This window comes from Colias eurytheme, chromosome 5 (genome assembly GCF_061535395.1).
Source record: "Colias eurytheme isolate Ceu_HAF_F1 chromosome 5, ilColEury1 Martin Lab GWU primary, whole genome shotgun sequence".
NCBI classification, from domain to species: domain Eukaryota; kingdom Metazoa; phylum Arthropoda; class Insecta; order Lepidoptera; family Pieridae; genus Colias; species Colias eurytheme.
Window position 1 is genome coordinate 3356277 of NC_142984.1, and position 20442 is coordinate 3376718.

At 36.0% G+C, this 20442-nt stretch overlaps 1 protein-coding gene across 3 annotated transcripts; it reads right to left on the reverse strand.

Moving 5' to 3' along the window:
- Window positions 1-1844: 1844 nt before the first annotated feature.
- Window positions 1845-20300, reverse strand: LOC149908366 (uncharacterized). Of its 3 annotated transcripts, none has more exons than XM_090101828.1 (6): window positions 19738-20300; window positions 5510-5588; window positions 4322-4585; window positions 3931-4054; window positions 3180-3841; window positions 1845-2931 (listed from the first exon to the last, which is right to left on the reverse strand). In XM_090101828.1, the coding sequence occupies exons 3-6, from the start codon at window positions 4493-4495 to the stop codon at window positions 2347-2349; spliced, it is 1545 nt and encodes a 514-aa protein (XP_089957954.1). In that variant the 5' UTR covers window positions 4496-4585; window positions 5510-5588; window positions 19738-20300; the 3' UTR covers window positions 1845-2346. The 3 variants fall into 3 exon arrangements, with proteins under 3 accessions (XP_089957954.1, XP_089957953.1, XP_089957955.1); XM_090101827.1 differs by lacking the exon at window positions 19738-20300 and adding an exon at window positions 7042-7253; XM_090101829.1 differs by lacking the exons at window positions 5510-5588; window positions 19738-20300 and having other exon boundaries at window positions 4322-5503.
- Window positions 20301-20442: the final 142 nt, after the last annotated feature.

Consider the following 20442-nt stretch of genomic DNA (forward strand, 5'->3'; position numbering starts at 1 on the left):
TTTGCATTCATTGCAAACATTGACGCAGGGGGCTACGACAGGAGGAATCTGACATATTCCGTCAAAGCAGCCAATAGATATAACATTTCGTTACACGGATTTTTTTAGCTGAGTAGAAACAAATTGTTTTATTTGATAAATGACAGGATTTAAAATCGCTATCAATCATATTCTTACATATAAATAACAATAAAAACAGTTTCTAAAGTGGTTTATTGAAGGCAATTTTTTTCGCTTTTTGGTTTTATTTTCATTCTATCGATAAAAACGTTTCGTTCCAGTTTTTTTTAATGTTGGCCATTGTTCTTGGTTTGTAGACAGCACACTACAGCAGGGATGATATCAAAATAAGGCTTTTTAATTCGATTTCATGATTCCGGTTTCGTTTGTAAAACAACGAAGTTACAAAATTCATAATATAATTTTATATTTTTACACGTTTTTTTTGATGACTATACGTTACCGAGTCTTGGTGGGCCCACAAAAAATAGTCTCCTTTCATGAAAATTGGTTCAGTAGTTTAGGCGTGATTGAGTAACAGACAGACAGACAGAGTTCCTTTCGCATTTATAATATTAGTATGGATTATACAGTTCACTAATCAATTAATCATACCTATAAAAATATGTAAGTACATACATACATTGTACAGTTCGACTTCATTGATTCCATATGCCAATAATAATTGTGCCTCGATAAACAATGAGCAGCAAAAAACCTCCTCACTAAAGATGAGAGCGATTTTGTGTAAGTAGGTACTCAATATGGTACGGGAGCTATTAACGTTTTAAAAAAAGTCATTTTAGTATAGTTGAGTTATATATTGATTCTCTTGCTATTTAGGTTAGAGTCCGGGCTGTGTGTCTGGCTGGTGGTAGTGGTTGCGTTTATTAGTGCGCACAGGAAAATATAGTCATTTATTAACGCGTAATTTTTAATCTTTTGCCTTTAGATAGATCCATCAGACAAATTTTTTATTGCAAGACGTTTTTTTCGTTGTTAAATAGGTGCCATACGCAATTTTTTATTTCAAAATAATTAACATGTCATCGAAATAAGTTAAATTACATCGCCAAAATCAAACCTGCATAGATTGTTTCTGTTTGAGTGAGTCTATTGATTATGGCTTAGATTATTGGTTTACAGTCAACAAAGCTCGTAACTTCGGTCCTCGCTAACCTATTTTTACACAAAAAACGATGTGCCTAAGTAAAGGTACAATCTTTTCGTTTGTTCTTTCTCTACAGGGCCTTTAGACAAAGTACAGGAAAAATGTATGGGATTGACATTAGATAGACCACGTGATCTAACGCGGCGTATGTCAATCCCATACATTTTTGCCTTTTCTAACTTCGTTATCGTTTTTTAATTGTTACTTTGTCTAAGGCCCCTGACTCGCTATACATTAACGACTTTTCAATATGTAAAGCAACCCAATCAACCCATGATAGCATTGCATTATGCATAGCTTGCGTGCTTTATAGTGAGTGCTAAACTACATTTGCAACTTGCACCAGCATTGCTGCACAAAAGTCGCCGTGATCAAGTATATAATACCTATTGACTATTTCTTACGAGGGACATTATGTTTATGTTATTCTTGCTAGCCATATTATAAATATGCATACTGATCAAAAATTTTTCTGCAACATATTTGATTTGTTAACGAATAGTTAAATCTTGTTTATGAAGACCTAACTAAAGTTCTGTTTATTACGTATGATGAGGCTTTATACGCCACTTTACTTGTCCATAAGTAAAATTTTGGTCCATGTCTGAAAATTTACCTTAATTTTGTAAAATATTTTAGTTTTGTCTTCGAAGAATTTAATTAAAACAAACAATTCAACAAGTTGAAATCTTTTATTGCAAGTACAACATAAAAACATTAAAGTCTACCGCGATCAATTACCATGCATTATTTAAAAAACCTAACCAATTGTTGATTAATTAATATTAATTGTATGATTTATATTTTAAACTTTTAAGATTAACGCCGAGCTCTGTTAAGCTTCGAAGAATAAAGACTAACAATCGTAAAATCAAATTTTTAACACTTTTCGATAAAAATATAACAAAGTGTTAAGTTATTTTAGACTTAAAAATTAATTCTTAAATTCTATAGTCAAATCCTGTATTAAAACGTCACGTCCGGGTTTTAAGTGAAGCAAAATAAATAATTACATGGCAGCTACGATCGGAACGATACATCCATGGCGAGCGTTTAAAACTAATATCTAATGCTCACATTAAAGCTATAAACACAATTTCAGTTCGCAAGCGCAAGATCCATGGGTATAGATGACATTCGTATCAATTTGAAACCGAGAAATTTTCTTCAAGGTGTTAACCGACTTTGTGTCGTGCAACGGCAGCCATGAAAGCTTCCCGCAGCTGCTTCGTTCTGTCTTCGAGCAGATCGGCTTGCACCCTCAATTTCTTATTTCGCTCCTCCAATTCCTCGGCCAACTGTTCCATCTGTAGCTCCTTGAGCTTCCTGTTCATGCGGGATCTCTTGGAAGCCTCGTTGTTCTTGTCCCTGAGCTCCCGGTACTTGGTCTCGTGCGTGGACACGGACGAGGAGTTCTCGCTGACGTTGGAGACGGTGCTGTCGCGGCGCTTGGGCGGGCGGCCACGGCGCGCCTTCGTCAGCTGCTGCGAGCCCTCGAGCGCGCGGATCATATCCTTGATGGGTATGCTCGGCTTTCTCCGCTTGTACTTGCGCGGCGCCGGCTCCGCGTACGGCGAGTACGTCTCGTCCGACTCCTCGCTGTCGTGGCGCCGCCGCTTGCTCGCGTTCGACTTGTTGTCCTCCTCCGAGTCCGGCTGAGGCTCGCTCTTAGGTGTTATGGGTTCATATTCCACTACTGGCGAATTGTCCACTATCGAACAGCTGGGTGACGCGTCGTGCTCCGGTGGTGAAATTGGCGTCTGTAAAGGAACGATGGTGAGACGAACTTTAATTAAGTATAACAATTAATAATAATTCAAGTTAACAAAAGATCAACTAAGGAATATCTTTTGATGTGGCTTCCATTAACTGTGTTAAATTTTAAATAACACGCTATGTTTATTTTTTATTCCTTGCTAATGTTTTTGTGTATTGTTAATGTAATTATCCTAACACAAAAGAAACACGTGACCGACGTATCACGTGCGTGTGAATAGACGGGACTCACCGAGGCCATGAGCGGACACTTCTCCTTCTCCAGCTGCTCGACGAAGGTGAGCACCTCGGGGGTGCTGATGACGTCAGCGGGCCAGGGCTGGCGCGCCACGTCCACGGCCAGCGGCGCGGCGCGGCGCCCCGCCCCCCGCCCGCCCGCCGGCTCCTGCACGTCGTTGATTACGTACTCCGATATCACTACGTCGTTCCTCTCTACCTCTCTCGGTATGACGGACATGAATTTCATGTCCAGAGAGTCCTCTTGATCGATGAAGGGCATTGTGTTGTGTATGTTTGTATGCGGTTTCGTGTAACTCGTGTCGTATGTCGTGTGCCAGACGGTCTCCGAGGTCGTTTGCCAGGGATTCGCGTCGGCCACGGTCTCTGACGCTAATTCGCCTATTACCACGGGCAATTTATCTATATCTAAAAATTGTTCTTGGAACGGGACGACCTTGTCCTCGCCCACGAAACCGACGGGACCGAAGAGGTCCGTGTTGAAGGCCGCCAACCCGTCCGCGTTCGGCGACACGGGGTAGCTGGGTGGCGTTGGGTTGTATAAGCCCGCTTGTGTTATTGGCGAGTTAGCGTCGAATACATCCCAACCTTGCGGTGAGAATTGTGTGTGCAGTGTGTCAGTGTTGTGTGCCCTTGTTTGTGTTGTTTTTGCTGGATCTGAGGAAGAAGAGACGTTGCGTTAATGAGTATAATAATTATAATTTATGATCGAATCCAAGTTTTCGATTCAATTCTACGATACGTACCAATGGACTGTACTACAACTTGTTCGGTAGGTGCGTCGCACCACTGAATCAGATCTTGGAAGAATTCTGCGTCCGAATCGTGAAACATTGTACTCTGGAATACGGGCTCCGGTTTCAGAAATTCCTGAAAAATCAATTTTCATGTTAGTTTATGACTTTGCTTTCAGTGCAAAATCTTTATTGGTGGTAGAGCAATGCTGTACCCAAAATTTGGATACAGCATTCTGGGATTCATCCGATAGACTACCCAGGTGCTCATGGTAGACGGTCACTTAACTCTTATCAGGTGAACGTTTGCTCGTGTTGCTCTACCACAAGAAAGATTTTTAGCCTATGAAACTTCACAAACAAATAAGTTCACAGTACTCACGTGCTGCCGACCGCTCCTTACCTCTGAATAGCTGCTTGTCGTTGGCACTGGCGATGATGATGCTGATTCCGTTCTTAGGTCGGTCACAACTCCGTAAGGACCGTTCACCTGTTGGTTCTTTTCGGACTTTAAACGATCTATTTCTACCACTTTCAAATGACTGCGAGTCTTGTGACTCGTTTGGGAAAAAACCATGTCTTTCGATGTTTGGATCGTATTGATTTCCGATATCGTCTCCTCGACGCGGACAGACGTTGATCTTTTGAGCAACCATTTTGAATAGAACTACAAACAAAAATGATACGACGTAACATAATGTGCATATATTTATGAAGCAAGGAGAATGATGTTTTATTATTGGGGGAGGAGGCATGCAACAAAGTAATATGAGTGACATGAATAGCTTAACATAAAGTTTCTTCATTTTATAAAATAAGCGTTGTGATAAAGTGATGGAAGACAGAAGAGAGAAGACATTCAAAGAATAGTTGAATTTTTAAATACAAATATTGATACTCATACAATATACAATTTATAGAAAAAGAAAAAAAAAACATTGAGTTAAATGAATGCATAAATAATTAAGTTTCGAAAAGTTATAATGTCTAAGCTTGCATATGAAGAGATTGACTGAACTATATTGAGAATATTATGATAATAATGCATGTATGTACATGACAATGATACGTGGTTGCTACTCATGATCTCTAATAGATTTCCCGCATAACAATCCACTTTTCCTATATATTCGAAAGAAACATTTGCCTCGGTTAATAACTTTTCTTAGGTTGGAAATTGTTCAAACATGCATTAATTTGATTTGAACGGAATATTCCATTATGAGATTTTAAGGTACATATTACATCGTTATCTACATAAAAGATTTGACGCAAGATTCAACTTAATGAATTACATAATCGCTTCATTAATGTAAAAATAGCATGGAATCAATTTAAAACTTCTTTTTAAGTATCTGTTGGATATAGATTTATTATTGACACTATGATAACTATTTTTGTAAAGCATGATGTTGATATTTAGTTTAAATGAACTATGGATTTTTTTGACATAGGGATCTTTTTGATAGTTTCAAGCTGATCCGATGCTTTCTCTCTTGAGGTTGCTGGTTTGCCCTTGAATCTTGTAAGTACCTGTAACAATAATGTGGTTAGGGGAATTGGTGCCGCCGCAGCGGTGATCGGTACTTACTTTTTTGAACTCGTCACGAGCTCCTATTGAAATCTTAAACCTTTAAGCTCTCGTCCAAGACAGTTTCCCAGTGATAGTCCTGTAACAACAGAGAAATGTGTTAAAACCCCATTTTACTACATACTAGAAATAAATGAACTATTAAGTACTTTAAATAACGCTATTGTACATTAATTAATGTTTTGACTATTTTACGGTCATAGGTAGGTTAACTTAATTAGATAATGTGTGTAAATCAACAATGAGATAACAGACGTACCAAAAGTATTAGGTCGTTTAACTAAGTGCGTTTTTCATAATTGATGTAAGTACCTACTAGGTACCTAACTACCTATGTATATCATAAAATATAATTAATATAATAGTGTAGGTTCTTCGATCTAATTTATGCCAACTCTATGTACCTACGAATTCAAATTTCAGAATATTATATATTACAATAAACATGTAATTTATGTAATTAACAATAGTGTAGGTATGTATGCGTGACCTTTCATAGAGTAGGTATACAGTGAAGTGGATCCGACGATCCGAAAATAAAAATGAATGCGAATACCTATAAAAACAAGTCTGAAGTCTTCATATTATACTGATTACTGATACTTGTTGACGGAACTTCGAGAATAATATGGAATGCCGCTTCATTAATAAACAGCTAACCTATATAGAGCACTAATAGCGTTAGAGCCACACGTGGATCGGAAACGTGTTATCGCCATGAATTGTTCACAGTTATCTCGGAGACAAAATGGAAGTCAGTATCGGTGTTATCGACATAGAGTTATCGAGTAAAAGATAGAAGTCCACTCAGCTTTAATTGCGATATCAACTTGAAGGATATCGCCACCCACATCATTTATCAGACCTACCTAGGTACTTGTATCTTTTTTTCCATATGCCAAAAATAACTCAATGTAATTTGAACGTGATTTTGTTTTTTCAAAAAACATAAACAAGTTCGAATGTTTCCTCCTGAAACAACTTTCACAAACATGTTGACACCTGCTTCCGAACAAAAATCTACCTTCACCACACCGTAGATACAAGGCCATTACTGACGTACCTACAGGTTTTTTTTATTATTAATTAACATTAATTTTATACGATCTTACGAAACACTTATCAAATAAAAACAGATATAAGTATCAAACGTTGTAAAACTGAATTTATAATAGCTATTTAATAATCCATTAGAAACGACCTCGACCATGCCAACTAAAGGTTGATATAGCATATGCTATGGATTTGAAATTTTATAGAAACTACAACGCAATAAAACTAATTGGTTTGGTATATTCATATGTATATTTAAAAAACATGTCTATTTGAATTCCACCGTGTTCTAGAAATAACTTGCTCATATCTTTCTACACGCGGTTACCAGATTAAACCGAGAGGTTCATGAGAATACAAAAAATACCAAAAAATAATTATGTAGAGCAAATTAATATGATTTTATAATAAGAGATGTTTGTTTTAAATGATTACAAACCTCTCAATAATAATAATATCAACTTATAATTACAACTTACCTCGAAAACGAGTTGTTTTGAAGGCACTCTTATTATAAAGATGAAAGTCACTCTTTAAAAGATATGAAAAAGAAGTAACTTTGGGCTTGTATAGATTAAGTTAATTAATAATAATACTATTATTCAAGGTCAAAACAAGTTTTCGCTTATTATAAACGAAAAAACTACATACGCGCGCCCAGAGCGAGCTCTAAAAACGTTGTGCAACATTCGCGCACAATGCGGTTCACAATTTTCCTCGACTCCCCACCGCTCTCTACACGTTCTAAAAATAACTTGCGAGCGTCGTCATTGGTCGATAAGACTGACGTCAACTTTTTTGAGCCAATAGCGGACTGGCGATTGTGACGGTCACGAGACCGTCGCGTTTTCGCTGTTCTATAGATTCATTTATGTATGTACATGTATTTCTTGCAAATACGAAGTAACGCGTGGGCAGACGCGCAGGGGGGGTACTTCAGTGGGGATTCACGCCGCACAAATCTACGAAATAACAACAATGCAGGCTACTGTTTTTCTTTATGACTCATTGAAAACATGTACCAACATAATCTCAACATTTGCTGACCTGAAAATCTATGAAAATTTAAGTCCCTACTCCCTATTTATTTTTGAAGTGAAAACTTCTTTAGCGGCGTTGGGTATAAAATCTTAAACACGTGGCTTGATCGAAAAAGCGTAAGACGGATGTTTTTTTTTTTAGCCCTTATATTCCATGCGTAAGACGGTTACCATTCCAAATTCCAATATGTATATCAAACACGCTGAACGTTAATAATCAAGTTTTCACTTCTGCCGGCACTCCCGGAGTGCAACCCGTCTTTTTTTTACCTCAATAATTAAGGACTGCTATGTGACAAATATTTAGGGTTGATAAAAAAAGGCGCCTGATTCGAGTATTCATTAAATACCTATTGATTTATACATATTAGAATAGCTTTTGAAATAATATAGACTAGAGTAGATAATTTTTGAAACAAAAAAAAATCGCAGTCAGATGAAACCCATTACAAAAGGAGGGGGATATGATGAAAATAAAAGGAAAAATAAATTACGGTCAATCCGAGTTAGGGAAGTGGGAGGGGGGAGCTTTTAAGAGAAAAAAATGGTCTCTCTCGATTTTTGACAAAACTACAAGTCCTACGGAAGAAAGTTCAATGGCAATGTTGTAAGTAATAAAAAGTTCTACAACTTTTGTATTCACAATTTTTTCACAAAACCTCAAAATTTAGGTGAAAAATTCAAAAAACCAAGTTTTTGGTTTTTTATTTTTATATACTTCAAAATTTATTGTTTTTCTACGAAATTTGGTGAAAACCTACTTTATTATGTCCCAAATACACTGTAATTTATTTGATTGAAAATATTTATTTTTTCGCCTTATTTTGAATTAATACCAAAAAAACAACCTAATTTTCAATTGAAAAGTCACCCGTCAAAATATGAGCTTTTTTCAAAAACTTGGAGTGCCTTTTATTCATTGAAATCTCTACTTTCATATGGTGTAAAAAAAAATAAACACCACCATAGTAAATGTTCTCAGAAAATACATACAAACAGTGTGAAAATTAGCTTTTACTAAATCAGGCACACTTCTCGAACTACCTGAAATGTTTTTTTCGACATCATTTTGCCTTTGAATATGCTGTAAAATATTAAACTTAGAACAGATAATTATTTTTCTTTTGAAATATTACCGAAAAGCCGATACAAGAGAAGATATAGAGTTCGAGAAGTGTGCCTGATTTAGTAAAAGCTCATTATCACACTGTTTGTATGCATTTCCTGAGAACATTTACTATGGTGGTGTTTATTTTTTTTTACACCATATGAAAGTAGAGATTTCAATGAATAAAAGGCTCCCCAAGTTTTAGACAAAAGCTGACATTTTGACGGGTGACTTTTCGATTGAAAATTAGGTTGTTTTTTTTGGTATTAATTCAAAATAAGGTGAAAAAATAAATATTTTCAATCAAATAAATTACAATGTATTTGAGACATAATAAACTAAGTTTCCACCAAATTTAGTAGAAAAAAAATAAATGTTGAAGTAGATAAAAATAAAAAACCAAAAGCTTGGTTTTTTGAATTTTTCACCTAAAGTTTGAGGTTATGTGAAAAAATTGTGAATACAAAAGTTGTAGAACTTTTAATTACCTACAACTTTGCCATTGAACACTTTTCCGTAGGACTTGTAGTTTTGTCGGAAATCAAGAGAAACCATTTTTTTCTCTTAAAAGCTCCCCCCTCCCACTTCCCGAACTCGGATTGACCGTAATTTATTTTTCCTTTTATTTTCATCATATTCCCCTCCTTTTCTAATGGTTTTCATCCGACTGCGATTTTTTTTATCTTTATATTATTTTTGAAGGCTTCTACCCCAGTCTAATATGTGCTAACGTAGTTTTAACGACATATACTGTATATTAAAACCTTCGGTATAAGTACGTAATGATTATTACTATTGGTCAGCTATATCATTATGTTATGTTATCGTTGTCTTAATTGATAGTTTGTATTTCTTGGAAGAGATATTTAATAATGATATTTACATATTACAACAGCAAACGGAATGAATTTAAATCGTAAATTCCACAAGTAATTATTTTTCTTATAATAATAAATGATTGGAACGTAATTTGAGGCAAAATAGATGGGACCTGTAAAGTATACGATATATTAACTGTACCTTCTTCGTAAATCGTTACGAAGAAGCTACTTTTTACCTTTACTGGAACTACCTATTATTAGGGATCTACTTACTCCTTTATTTCTATTAATAATTATTAATAACTTAGCTTTACACCTTTTGTATTGCTAGAAATGAAAAGAAGAAAAAGAAGCTGAAAAGCATCACTCGCTTTATCATCGCTCATATCACTGAAAAAATAGAGTTATACCAAATAATTTTATCATATCGCAATCTTGTTCTTATGCGATATTTAGGTTTTCATTTAGCTGTGGTATGGAAAGACCCAGATTCGGGTATTATCACACGATTTTGCTATAGGTACATTATCTATTAAGCCGCTTTACAATTCATATAGTACGTGCTCGAATCGCCGGTCGCCCATCACATAGCAATTAAGCGCTCACTCGAACAAAAACAATTTCACAATAATTACAAAGTATAAAATAACAATAAGTTCAATATTACATTTTCGATGATATGAAAAAAACGCAATGCTTATGTAACTTTGGAATCAATTATTTTAAAAGACAAACACAGCCACACTCTTAATTTTGAAAGACTTACAAGTGAAGATTCTAACAACGATTTTTAAGTATATCATCTAGGTTTCTCGTGATATGAGTTGGGTTTCAAATTAAGAGCTATAAGACACACAGGCATCTTCAGAACATCATTTCATATACGTCTCATTAGAGACAGGACTCCTATACGGGTCACAAATTACAATATACCACCGGCGATGGATTCGAGCAAGTTGACAGATGTATATACAAACTTTTATTCTGGGAAAATAGATTTATCTTTTTCTGAAAGATAATTTTACAGAAACAGATTGAAAATAACAAGAATTGAACAGAGAAGTACTTACTATATTTTGACGATCTCAATTTCAACGTAGGTATTTCACCCTTAAGAAAAGATGATGATAATCGTTGCCTATGAAAATTATATAACTATTGCAGCTAAAACCGATTTGAGCTGGATCCTATATACAACTAATACATACATGCTCATTGTGCATTATAGGTACTTACATGATATTCAGTATTTCAGATCCATTTATTCCTTAAGTTTAATAAAAACTTATGATTACTGCTTACAGTGTCGATATAACATGAACATGTTTATTATGACGTTAAAGAAATATATGGGTAGGTGCCTAATAAGTTAAACCAAATTTCAGGATATCCTTTAGACAAGTTATGCTTTGATATTGATACTACGATACGAACATTAAAATATTGACCAGGTTCGTTTAGAAATCAAAGAGAAATCAATAATGATGTTGCGTATGCTACAAATTAGGTTAGGTTAAGGTTAGGAGTGGAACATCCGTACGCAACTTCAAACTAGATACGTTCATGCGTATCAAACACTTGCTAAAATGACTCATTCATCGGCTTCGAAGGTTTAATAACCTCCATTATATCAGACATGCTTGTTTTGGAAATCTCGTCACGATGACTATTATTATCCAACTTATAGGTTATCTAAAACCAAGAGGCTGACACTGCTTGACAACATTGCAATTACTCGAAGACACACTCAAAGCTGTATGCGGATACATCCAAAAGTTCCAAGGCAATATTCATGATATTAATAAAATGAGAGCAGGATATTAAATGCTAAACGAAAAGAAAGGTTTTGAGTATGAAATTACTTAAACAATTTTCATAACACCTTGATAATTAAATATAAGTTAATAAAATAGTACATATTATAATGATAATAATGCACGACAAACTTGCAACAAAGCCTGTAATCGGAATATCCATTAAATTCTGATTGAATATTCCGATTGTTAATTGTCATCATGGATACGATGCAATTAATCGTATGTATGTACTGTAGTCTGTAGATAAATATCTCGCATGGGTAATTATTGCTTAATAACACAAGGATGATATCGTCCTTCACCTTAGCACGACGGTGAACATGCAAACATAATTATAATATAGATACATCGAGCAGTGGATGTTGCTTAGTTTGTTCCCACCCATCTTGGCCTCTGACGTGGGACGCTATCTAGTGTAGCTTCTTTTTGCTGCGTCATGGTGATAAGAAAATTTGCAAACATTAACCATCTAAATGTATTTAGATGAATTCTACACTCAAAGGCATTTGAGCTTATAACCGGTAGTGAAATAGTTATTCTATATTCCGTGACAAAAACGTTGTCATTAGCATTCTTTTAGGTCATTACATTGACGAAATATTCAGTGTCGACGTTTCGATATAATAAATGGGCGTAGCATTGAATGGAACATAAAATATATCTCACGTAGTTGATTAAAAATGATAGAAAGATAGGTATAATAATATAATATGTAATGTCTATGTTTACTTACATTTTAAAATGTAGATAAATGAAAAGATTAAAATTATAGATAAATTTTTTTTATAGCATGGATAAAGAATTGAAATGTATATTTTGTGTTATACGAAGGAGTTGCGTTAGGTCAGGTTAATGAATGGAAAAAAACATGAGACAATTATAGAGTACCTAGATAGTTATTATGTAACATCATAGAGATGAAACTATTTTCCTTATTTGGATTAGACTTTATTATCTGATGGATATAGAAGTAAGCCATAATAGATGAAGTAGGTATGTTTTCCTATTGAATTTTTTCTGATAAATTTTTGCTGGACATAATAATGAATAACGCACCTATTCACATGCACTAGATTCGTGAACGTATTCAGTTCGGTATTTTAGTAGGTATATAAATTATACAGGCTGACTGGAAATTCGACGTGATCCTTCAAAGGGGTTATACTAGGTCATTTGCAACAAATGAAGTCCAGTTAACCAGGGGTCAAATATGGATGGTTATTGAGCTATGACTGATAAAATGTTCTGCCTTTTTACCAGAAATAATTAATTATGAAAAAACTACTACACTGTTAACATTCAATTGATATTTTTTTGAAAGCCGAAGAATGAGCGATCACTTTAAAAAAAAAGTTTGCCCAAAACTTGCATCACCTCAAAAAGAAAAGGGTCATTGCTCAATAACCATCCATTTTTGACCCCTGGTTAACTGGACTTAATTAGTTGCAAATGACCTCTAGTATAACCCGTTTGAAGGATCACGTCGAATTTCCAGTCACCCTGTATGATCCACTTATTTCATATATGTACCTACGTTAGAATTTCATCGTATCGTTCGTAATGGAATCCAACAATATTTATTAAAAATTGGTACCTAAGCGTGTGGCTCCAGACATCAATAATACGATTAGGAAACGATAATATGTATATACAGATAAAAAAACCAATAATTTACTGACGTGCGGTACGACACAACATAGAATGACGCATTTTCGAGTTTGTGATAACTGTATGGTACCTAAGTAGGTACTTATAGGTACTTATCTACAATGTACAAAATTGTGAAATTAGAAACCATTTTAAAGTAATACAAGATGTTCGGCTAGTTTTATTTAATATTTAATATCTAAGTAATTTGTAAGTAATAAATTGTCACAAACATCGAAGTTATCCAGGAAATCCCACGCTACAATAACCGCTTTCGGAAATAACCATAGTGGCGGTAATTAATTCCTACACATATTACAAAATTGTTCTAAATCTATCCTTATCCGACGTAGGTACCTAATTGAAATAAATGCTAAAAATTCCTTCATTTGGGATTATACCATCAGAAAGAGTAGCAAAAGCTGTAATTTTTTTCGGATTTTTGAAAATCTCGAATATTTCGAAAACCGAGGGACTTTAAACATAGACAAAATGCTTTTTCTGCCGCCCACTTCATCTGCTAGCTATCTTCAGTTCTTCATTAATAATGCCACACCCTGTATGTATACTGAAACCTTTTTCTTGACCCCTCTATCTATTAAATAAAATCGCTAAGTACACATAGGAAAAGACAGACAGACAGCTGGAGACTACGTTGTTATAAACTATGTAGTGATGACGTATGTAAACAAACCAGCTCTGTTTTATAAAAAGTAGTTTAAAAAAGTTAAACATATTCAGTACTTATATGGATTTCCGGTTTATGGTTTAGAATAATACATTGCTTTAATTTTATTTTTTATTTTACAATTCTTACGCCTTTTTTAAATGACGGGCAAAATATCAATAACAGCATGCCAAGTGCCAACAGCAGATTGTAACTTGTATTGATTGTAATTTGTACCTAATTTAACGAAGGCAGACTTATGATTTATATTTCAAGGCAATGTGTAGGCTATTTACTAATTTATACTGAGTAAGAACTAGGAAGTATTTTTAAGCTTATACCTGAAACATAAATACATATTACCCAAAAACGGGGTAGGTGATCATAGATTGGGAGGTGTCATTGAAGCAGAAGAAGAAAAAGATAAACAAACTTGTTTTGAAAACAACGGAAAGCTCACACTAAAATTATGCAGACGACTTTATAAATAACTGTGCTAGACTTTGGCGGATTACTACGATATGTAACTGCTTAGTAGTTACATTGTTTTTATAGAAGTAGGTGTTTTGGACTTGAACAACCTTGCTATTATCAGTGTGGCGAATTGATTAAGTACCTAGGTATAATTTTCTATGCAATGAAGTCTTTTCTTATTATTTAGATCCACATATTTCTTTCCGAAATAATTAAGAATCATAACTATTAGAGAAATAAGACGACAATCTATTACGAACTCTCCTGAATAGTTAGGTATGACTCTCCCCCGCTTACTGACGAAGGACATTATTGTACTGAAAATTGACTGTAACCTAGAAAAACACGTGTGACCTTTTCATGTTAGAATCAACATTTTCAAGTTCGGAATGTAGCTATTTTAAAAATGTGTTTACTGTTAGTCGGTTTGATGGTTAGGTAATAAATGAGTCATGGGGTCTGGCGCCAGTTAGCCGCATATTACCTACAATTTCACTGAAATGAAGCTTATCGCGTATGTTACATTCATTTGTCAGGAAAGTATCGATTTTTATTACGACAATAAGCAAATGATGGTTCGACTACTACGCACCAATGACATATTTGTAAAATACATAGGTAACCCAAATTCAGACCAGAGACTACATAATAAATACTGCTTCAAAACAGAAGCTCTAAAATGGCAAACATCGCCGACCCGTGCTCAGTTACGAAAGCAAAACCAGTTCTCGTTGAGGATAACGATGCAGAGAAAGTAAACCATCAGTTTAGATATGCTGGTGGGTATTTCCACGAAATTTCACTTCACACTGCAACTAAGTCGATTGGCAGCTAACAGTATTAATATGTATAAAGCGTTTATCTGTTTATATCGAAACCTTTACCGTAGGTACGTACTAGTAGGTAATATAAATAATAATGATAGTTAAAAAAAACTAAAAAACACGCTTTATAGAAAACCGAACTAAAAAATAGAAAATTTTATCAAATTAGTGTATTGTCCTCAATAAATCTACAAAGTTTGAACTTTGAACGAAATCTGGCCGTTTAAAGTGGGTCAAAATCGCGCCCAAAGAAGTCGGTTACAAACAAACATACAGGTGAAGCTAATATAAAGCGTGTAAAAATGATAAGAATTTTGGGAAGGGACTTTATAAAAATTCACACAATATAGCGTACAAATGTCATTTAGAGGTTAATAAAAATACAGAAAGCAGTAGGTATAGGTGCATATCAATTTGCAAAATACCTATCATTGCCACCATTGATTCGCCTGTCTGATAGCATTCATAGAATTAAGTGCGCGATAATTTGTAGACTTTGCTTGAGATATTTTGATGGATTACAAAGATACCACATATTGCACAACACTTATTTTTCTCCTCTCATGGTACTTTATAGCACATAGAATAAGGCTCAAGTTTCTATAAAATTATTATTAAATTATATACTACATACTATATTTCAGGAAGTAACAAATCATGTGATTGCTGTTGGTCACATGTCATGGTGAGCGCCATTTGGAGCACAAATAGGCAAATGCAGCAAGCTGTGACAACAGTAATTAAATATTAAAGTCACATGCGGTACTTAGCGCATGTCTGACGAAAATATATTAGTTATTATTTCATCAACCCTGCCTAGGTAAACTGCATAACAACTAAACAGTCCGGGTTTTGACCTGGAAGCGTTTTCCATTATCTATGATTCTATAAAATAGAAAAATGCTGCATATTTATTATTAACTAGCTGACCCTAGTAACTAGTTGGAAGTTGTCCTATCATCGCGCGAACTATCAAACGCGTGAAGTCTGGAAACAGGAAAGCCATTCATTTTTTTTTAAATTTCTATTTTTGGCGTAAAATTTTTAAGGGCTTTCTTTCTTCATGCTTTTCCTGACTGTAACGAACATAACAAAAAAGAATATTGAAAACGGTCTAGCTGTTTACGCGTGATGCCGTGACCCATGCAAGAAGGTATTTTTTGTTATAGACTACACTAGTTGTTAGGTAGTAAGTAGTAGAAAATATTTTTTTTTTACCAAATAGGCTCTAAAAAGTACCGGACTGACTTTAATTTATTCACTAATAGAAAGCTACATATTATATTATTACTAGATTTCCGCCCGCGGCTTCGCCCGCGCTTTCAAAGGAAAACCCGCATAATCCCAATCCCGGAATAAAAACCTATTCTATGTGTTAATCCAAGCTACCCTCTATATGTGTGCTAAATTTCATTGTAATCGGTTCAGTAGTATTTGCGTGAAAGAGTAACAAACACACATAGAAACACATACATATCCTCACAAACTTTCGCATTTATAATATTAGTAGGAAGGATTAGTAGGATAGGATTAGTACCCCCCCGCATCAGTTCCAAGCCTTGTCGTGGCCGGGGGGGCTCAGTAGCTCGGAGTGCACTGTGTACTCTGGGTGAAGCTAATTGGACGCGGAGGGGCTGAACGGCCGGTCTGTCGTCTGACGACTCGATTGGCTCGACGGCCAGGGATCCATATAGCTGGCTGGCTGGCTTGAAGGCCGGCTGGCCGAGCTGGCTGGAACCGGCTGGTCACACCGGCTGCCTCGCAGGCTGGCTGAAACCGGCTGCTCCACCGGTTGGCTGGCCGGCTGCTTTGGGCGGCGGCTGGCTGGCTTGTTGTCACCGGCTGGTTGTCCGGCTGGCTGGCTGGCTGGCTGGATGGCCGGCTAGCTAGCTAGGGTCCTCCGGGGGGCCAGGTTTGGCTCAGGTGCCGTTGCGGTACGGCGATGGATGGCGGCCAGCGGTCGCGGCCTGGCGATTTGGCTGGGAAAAAAATGAGGTTGGAAGGTCGATCGGGGCTCGTTTGGGACTCGTTCCGACTGACTGGCAGGGGGCCGCACTTTTGCGGCGGCGGATGGCGGCCAGAGGCCGCGCGTGTTGTGTTTGTTGGTAGTCTGACTACCAACAAAGCAGGGGGCGGGATCCCGACACGTCACTTTGGTGACATGCGGTGACTCCTGTAGGTGGGTGTGGGGCGGCGGCTGTCCTGCGACAGCCGTCTGCCAACTCGTAATCCGGTCCGTGGGGCCGGACCGAGGGCCGCCACCTCTGGTGTGAGGTGGGGGCTGCGAGGGAAACCTCTATAAAAGTGCGCCGGAGGGTCCTTCGACGCGTGAAACACGTTTCGTAGGGCCTTTCGGCGCGCGCCCTCCGGCCGGTCGGTGCTGGGGTCGGGGGTTTGGGGAACGCCGATGATGGAACGGGGAACAATCCATCGTCGGCGAGTGGGCGGCGTGAGCTCGTGTTCCAGCTTGCGCCGCCTCGTGGTGGGTAATTTGGTGGAGGGCCTGGAAACAGGCAATTCGCGGAGGGCCTGGAAACGGGCAACTGCTGGGCGGGACATGCGGAAGATTGCGATAGTGTCCCCGCATCCCGTCTAAAGCAGCGCGTTGGTACACAGTGGGGTTTTAGTCGGTAGGAATCCGACATAACCCACGGCTCCTTCCCCGGGAGCCGTGGGTATCTTAGGTAAGATTTCCCCACTTAAAAAAAAAAAAAAAAAAGGATAGGATTAGTAAGAAGTAGGATGTAACTAAAATGTGAATATAATATTTCAATTCGTTTTTATCCTGGGTTAGACCAGGCGGAGCCGGGACGACCGGCTAGTATATTATGTACATATAGATTTGATATGTATTTGCGGCATGCCACATAAGAAGAGATAAAATTAAAGGCACATAGAAACATTTTAAATTATCAATGATATCTATGTTTTAAATTATCTTATGAACTTTGTATGCCTTTTAAAAAATATTATATAATCCAATTTGTTTATGGTTTTCCAGGGATTATGGTTTGATAGTATCAAGTATTTGAGTTAACTTTTATCATTATTGCATCACATTTTACACCCATTGGTATAGGCACAGACTAATAATAATATACTATGTATACAAGTATAGGTATACATGAACTGTGAACTAAACAAACATGTAAATGTGACTCACTGCACAGTTTGCTTGACAAAGTTGTTGTTATGTATCCTACCTACCATGGGTCGATAAAGAATATGCAAATGTTTAAGGAAAAAATTTATGGATATGGGAAAATTAGTTCCTCATTTGGTGCTATTTAATACAATAATAATAAGCTGGTTCAATAGCTCTATGTATTTGTAGAATTGAGAAAAACTCACACAATTTTATTTATCTATATATTTTCCATGTCACCAATGCTCTAATCGGTGAATAAACACATAGTCCAAGATAAACACTTCACGGCACAAAAACCGTCAATGCCATTATATATCTGCTAACTCATAGTTTGTCCAGTTGATTATTGCCTATTACGAGATAAGTGTTCCTGTAGTATGACCCCAGAAATAGAACTTATGGTCATCTATTTAGTATATTTCATTAGCATAGTCATATTTTGGAGCATTGTCATAAATATCTATCACAACATAGTCCTACAGCCTACTATCCTATCCTACTAATATTATAAATGCGAAAGTTTGTGAGGATGGATGGTATGTGGATGTATGTGAAAGTGTAATAAACATACATATGTTTATTTTTTCATGCAAATACTACTAAACAGATTACAATGAAATTTACCACACATATAGAGGGTAACTTGTATTACCACATAGGATTAATCCCAGAAATCCCAAAGGATTTTCTTTGTAAATGCGAGTAAAGCCACGGGCGGCAAGCTAGTATACCATAATATAAAACAAAGTTGCTTTCCACTGTCTGTCTATCCCTTAGTACTTCAAACCAACTTTTTTGTTTTTTATGTTAAGTTCTAAACCATGAAGAATAAAAATATTTTTTTTGCATTTTGCAGCTTTGATATTTCAAACAATGCAACCAATCGCCATGTGGTTGTTAGAATAGATACAAGTGATTCAAGAGGAAGGTTTATTTGTATATATAACATGCATAATTGCACCCATGCAAAGCTGGGATGGATCGCTAGTCTATATAATAAAAATGAAACACTAAATGTGTTGGTAAGTGTTGGTAAACTCGAGAACGGCGGAACCAATTTCATAAATTCTTTATTTTATAATATTCCTTGAAGTACGAGGATGATTCTTATGGAGTTAAAACATAAACATGTACCAGGGGTGAAGCCGGGGCGGACCGCTAGCATTCTTATAAATACCAATTTATAATCTAATCTGCTATATAAGGATCTGTTGAATAATAGAGATAAGCAATTTTGTGGATACATTTAATATCATAAAATTTTTTCTTGTTGTTGTTGTTGTGTGTGTGCTTATTATTCTGAGACAGAACAGTTCCACCCTATACTGTATTTTTCTTTTTTGTTTTACATGCTAGGACATGGTTGTTATGGTAGAAAAAAGTTAGAAAGCTGCGTAGAAAATTGTAAAATTTATAAAATTTTATTTTATTGCTATAACGTTTTTAATGAAGACAGTATAGGGGTCTACTCAGTCGAGGGGTCACATCTTTCTACGTAAATTAAAAATAGAAAACAAACAAAAATTATATTCATTTTTCTTTGAGACAAATCTATGTGGAGGAGGATATACAGATTATTAAATTACAAAACAAATAATTAAAATATATTTAAAATAAAAAAGTACTTACATTTTAGTGTCTTGTGAATAAAACTCTCTTAAACTTCTCTATATTTTCTTTTCTCATACAATAACACATACAGTAATACTGTGTTCGGCGTAGAATGTCTTGAACAGTAGTATTATGTACTCCGTAGATATTTTGCAACAATATATTATTGATTCCTACGGAATGCGCGTTGACCATGTTAAATCCCAACAGGCTTCTCTATACGATATTTGAATGAGTTCCTTTTTTATTCACAAACAATCAGCTGCGGCGGTCTTAGTTTCAAGTAAGACCCAAGTAACAATAGGTTTTGGGAAAATTCAACAAGAAATTCAGTAAGTAGGTTTGTTTTTCGAATTGGAAAAATCAATGGGTGAGTTCAAAATCAAATTTCACAAACCGCGATCAACGTTCACTGTAATCTGCCATTTATTTAATAAAATAAAGGAATGTTCTGAACAGGTACACGTGTCGTTGAAAGAAGTAATTCTCAAGTAAATGGCTCTGGGGTTCAAAATAAGTTCGTTCACCGTATGATGAAACTCACGAAAAGTATTAGGAAAGAAGATGAAGTTAGGTAGGTATCTTTGTTATTGTACATATACTTATACTTCGCGAAAAGTCACAAAATTGACCTACAAATATTGCGACTTGAGATAGCGCTATGTTGTTTTGTGCAGGTACGACAGAGACAAATAGTTTCGTTATGTCAAGATCATATGACAT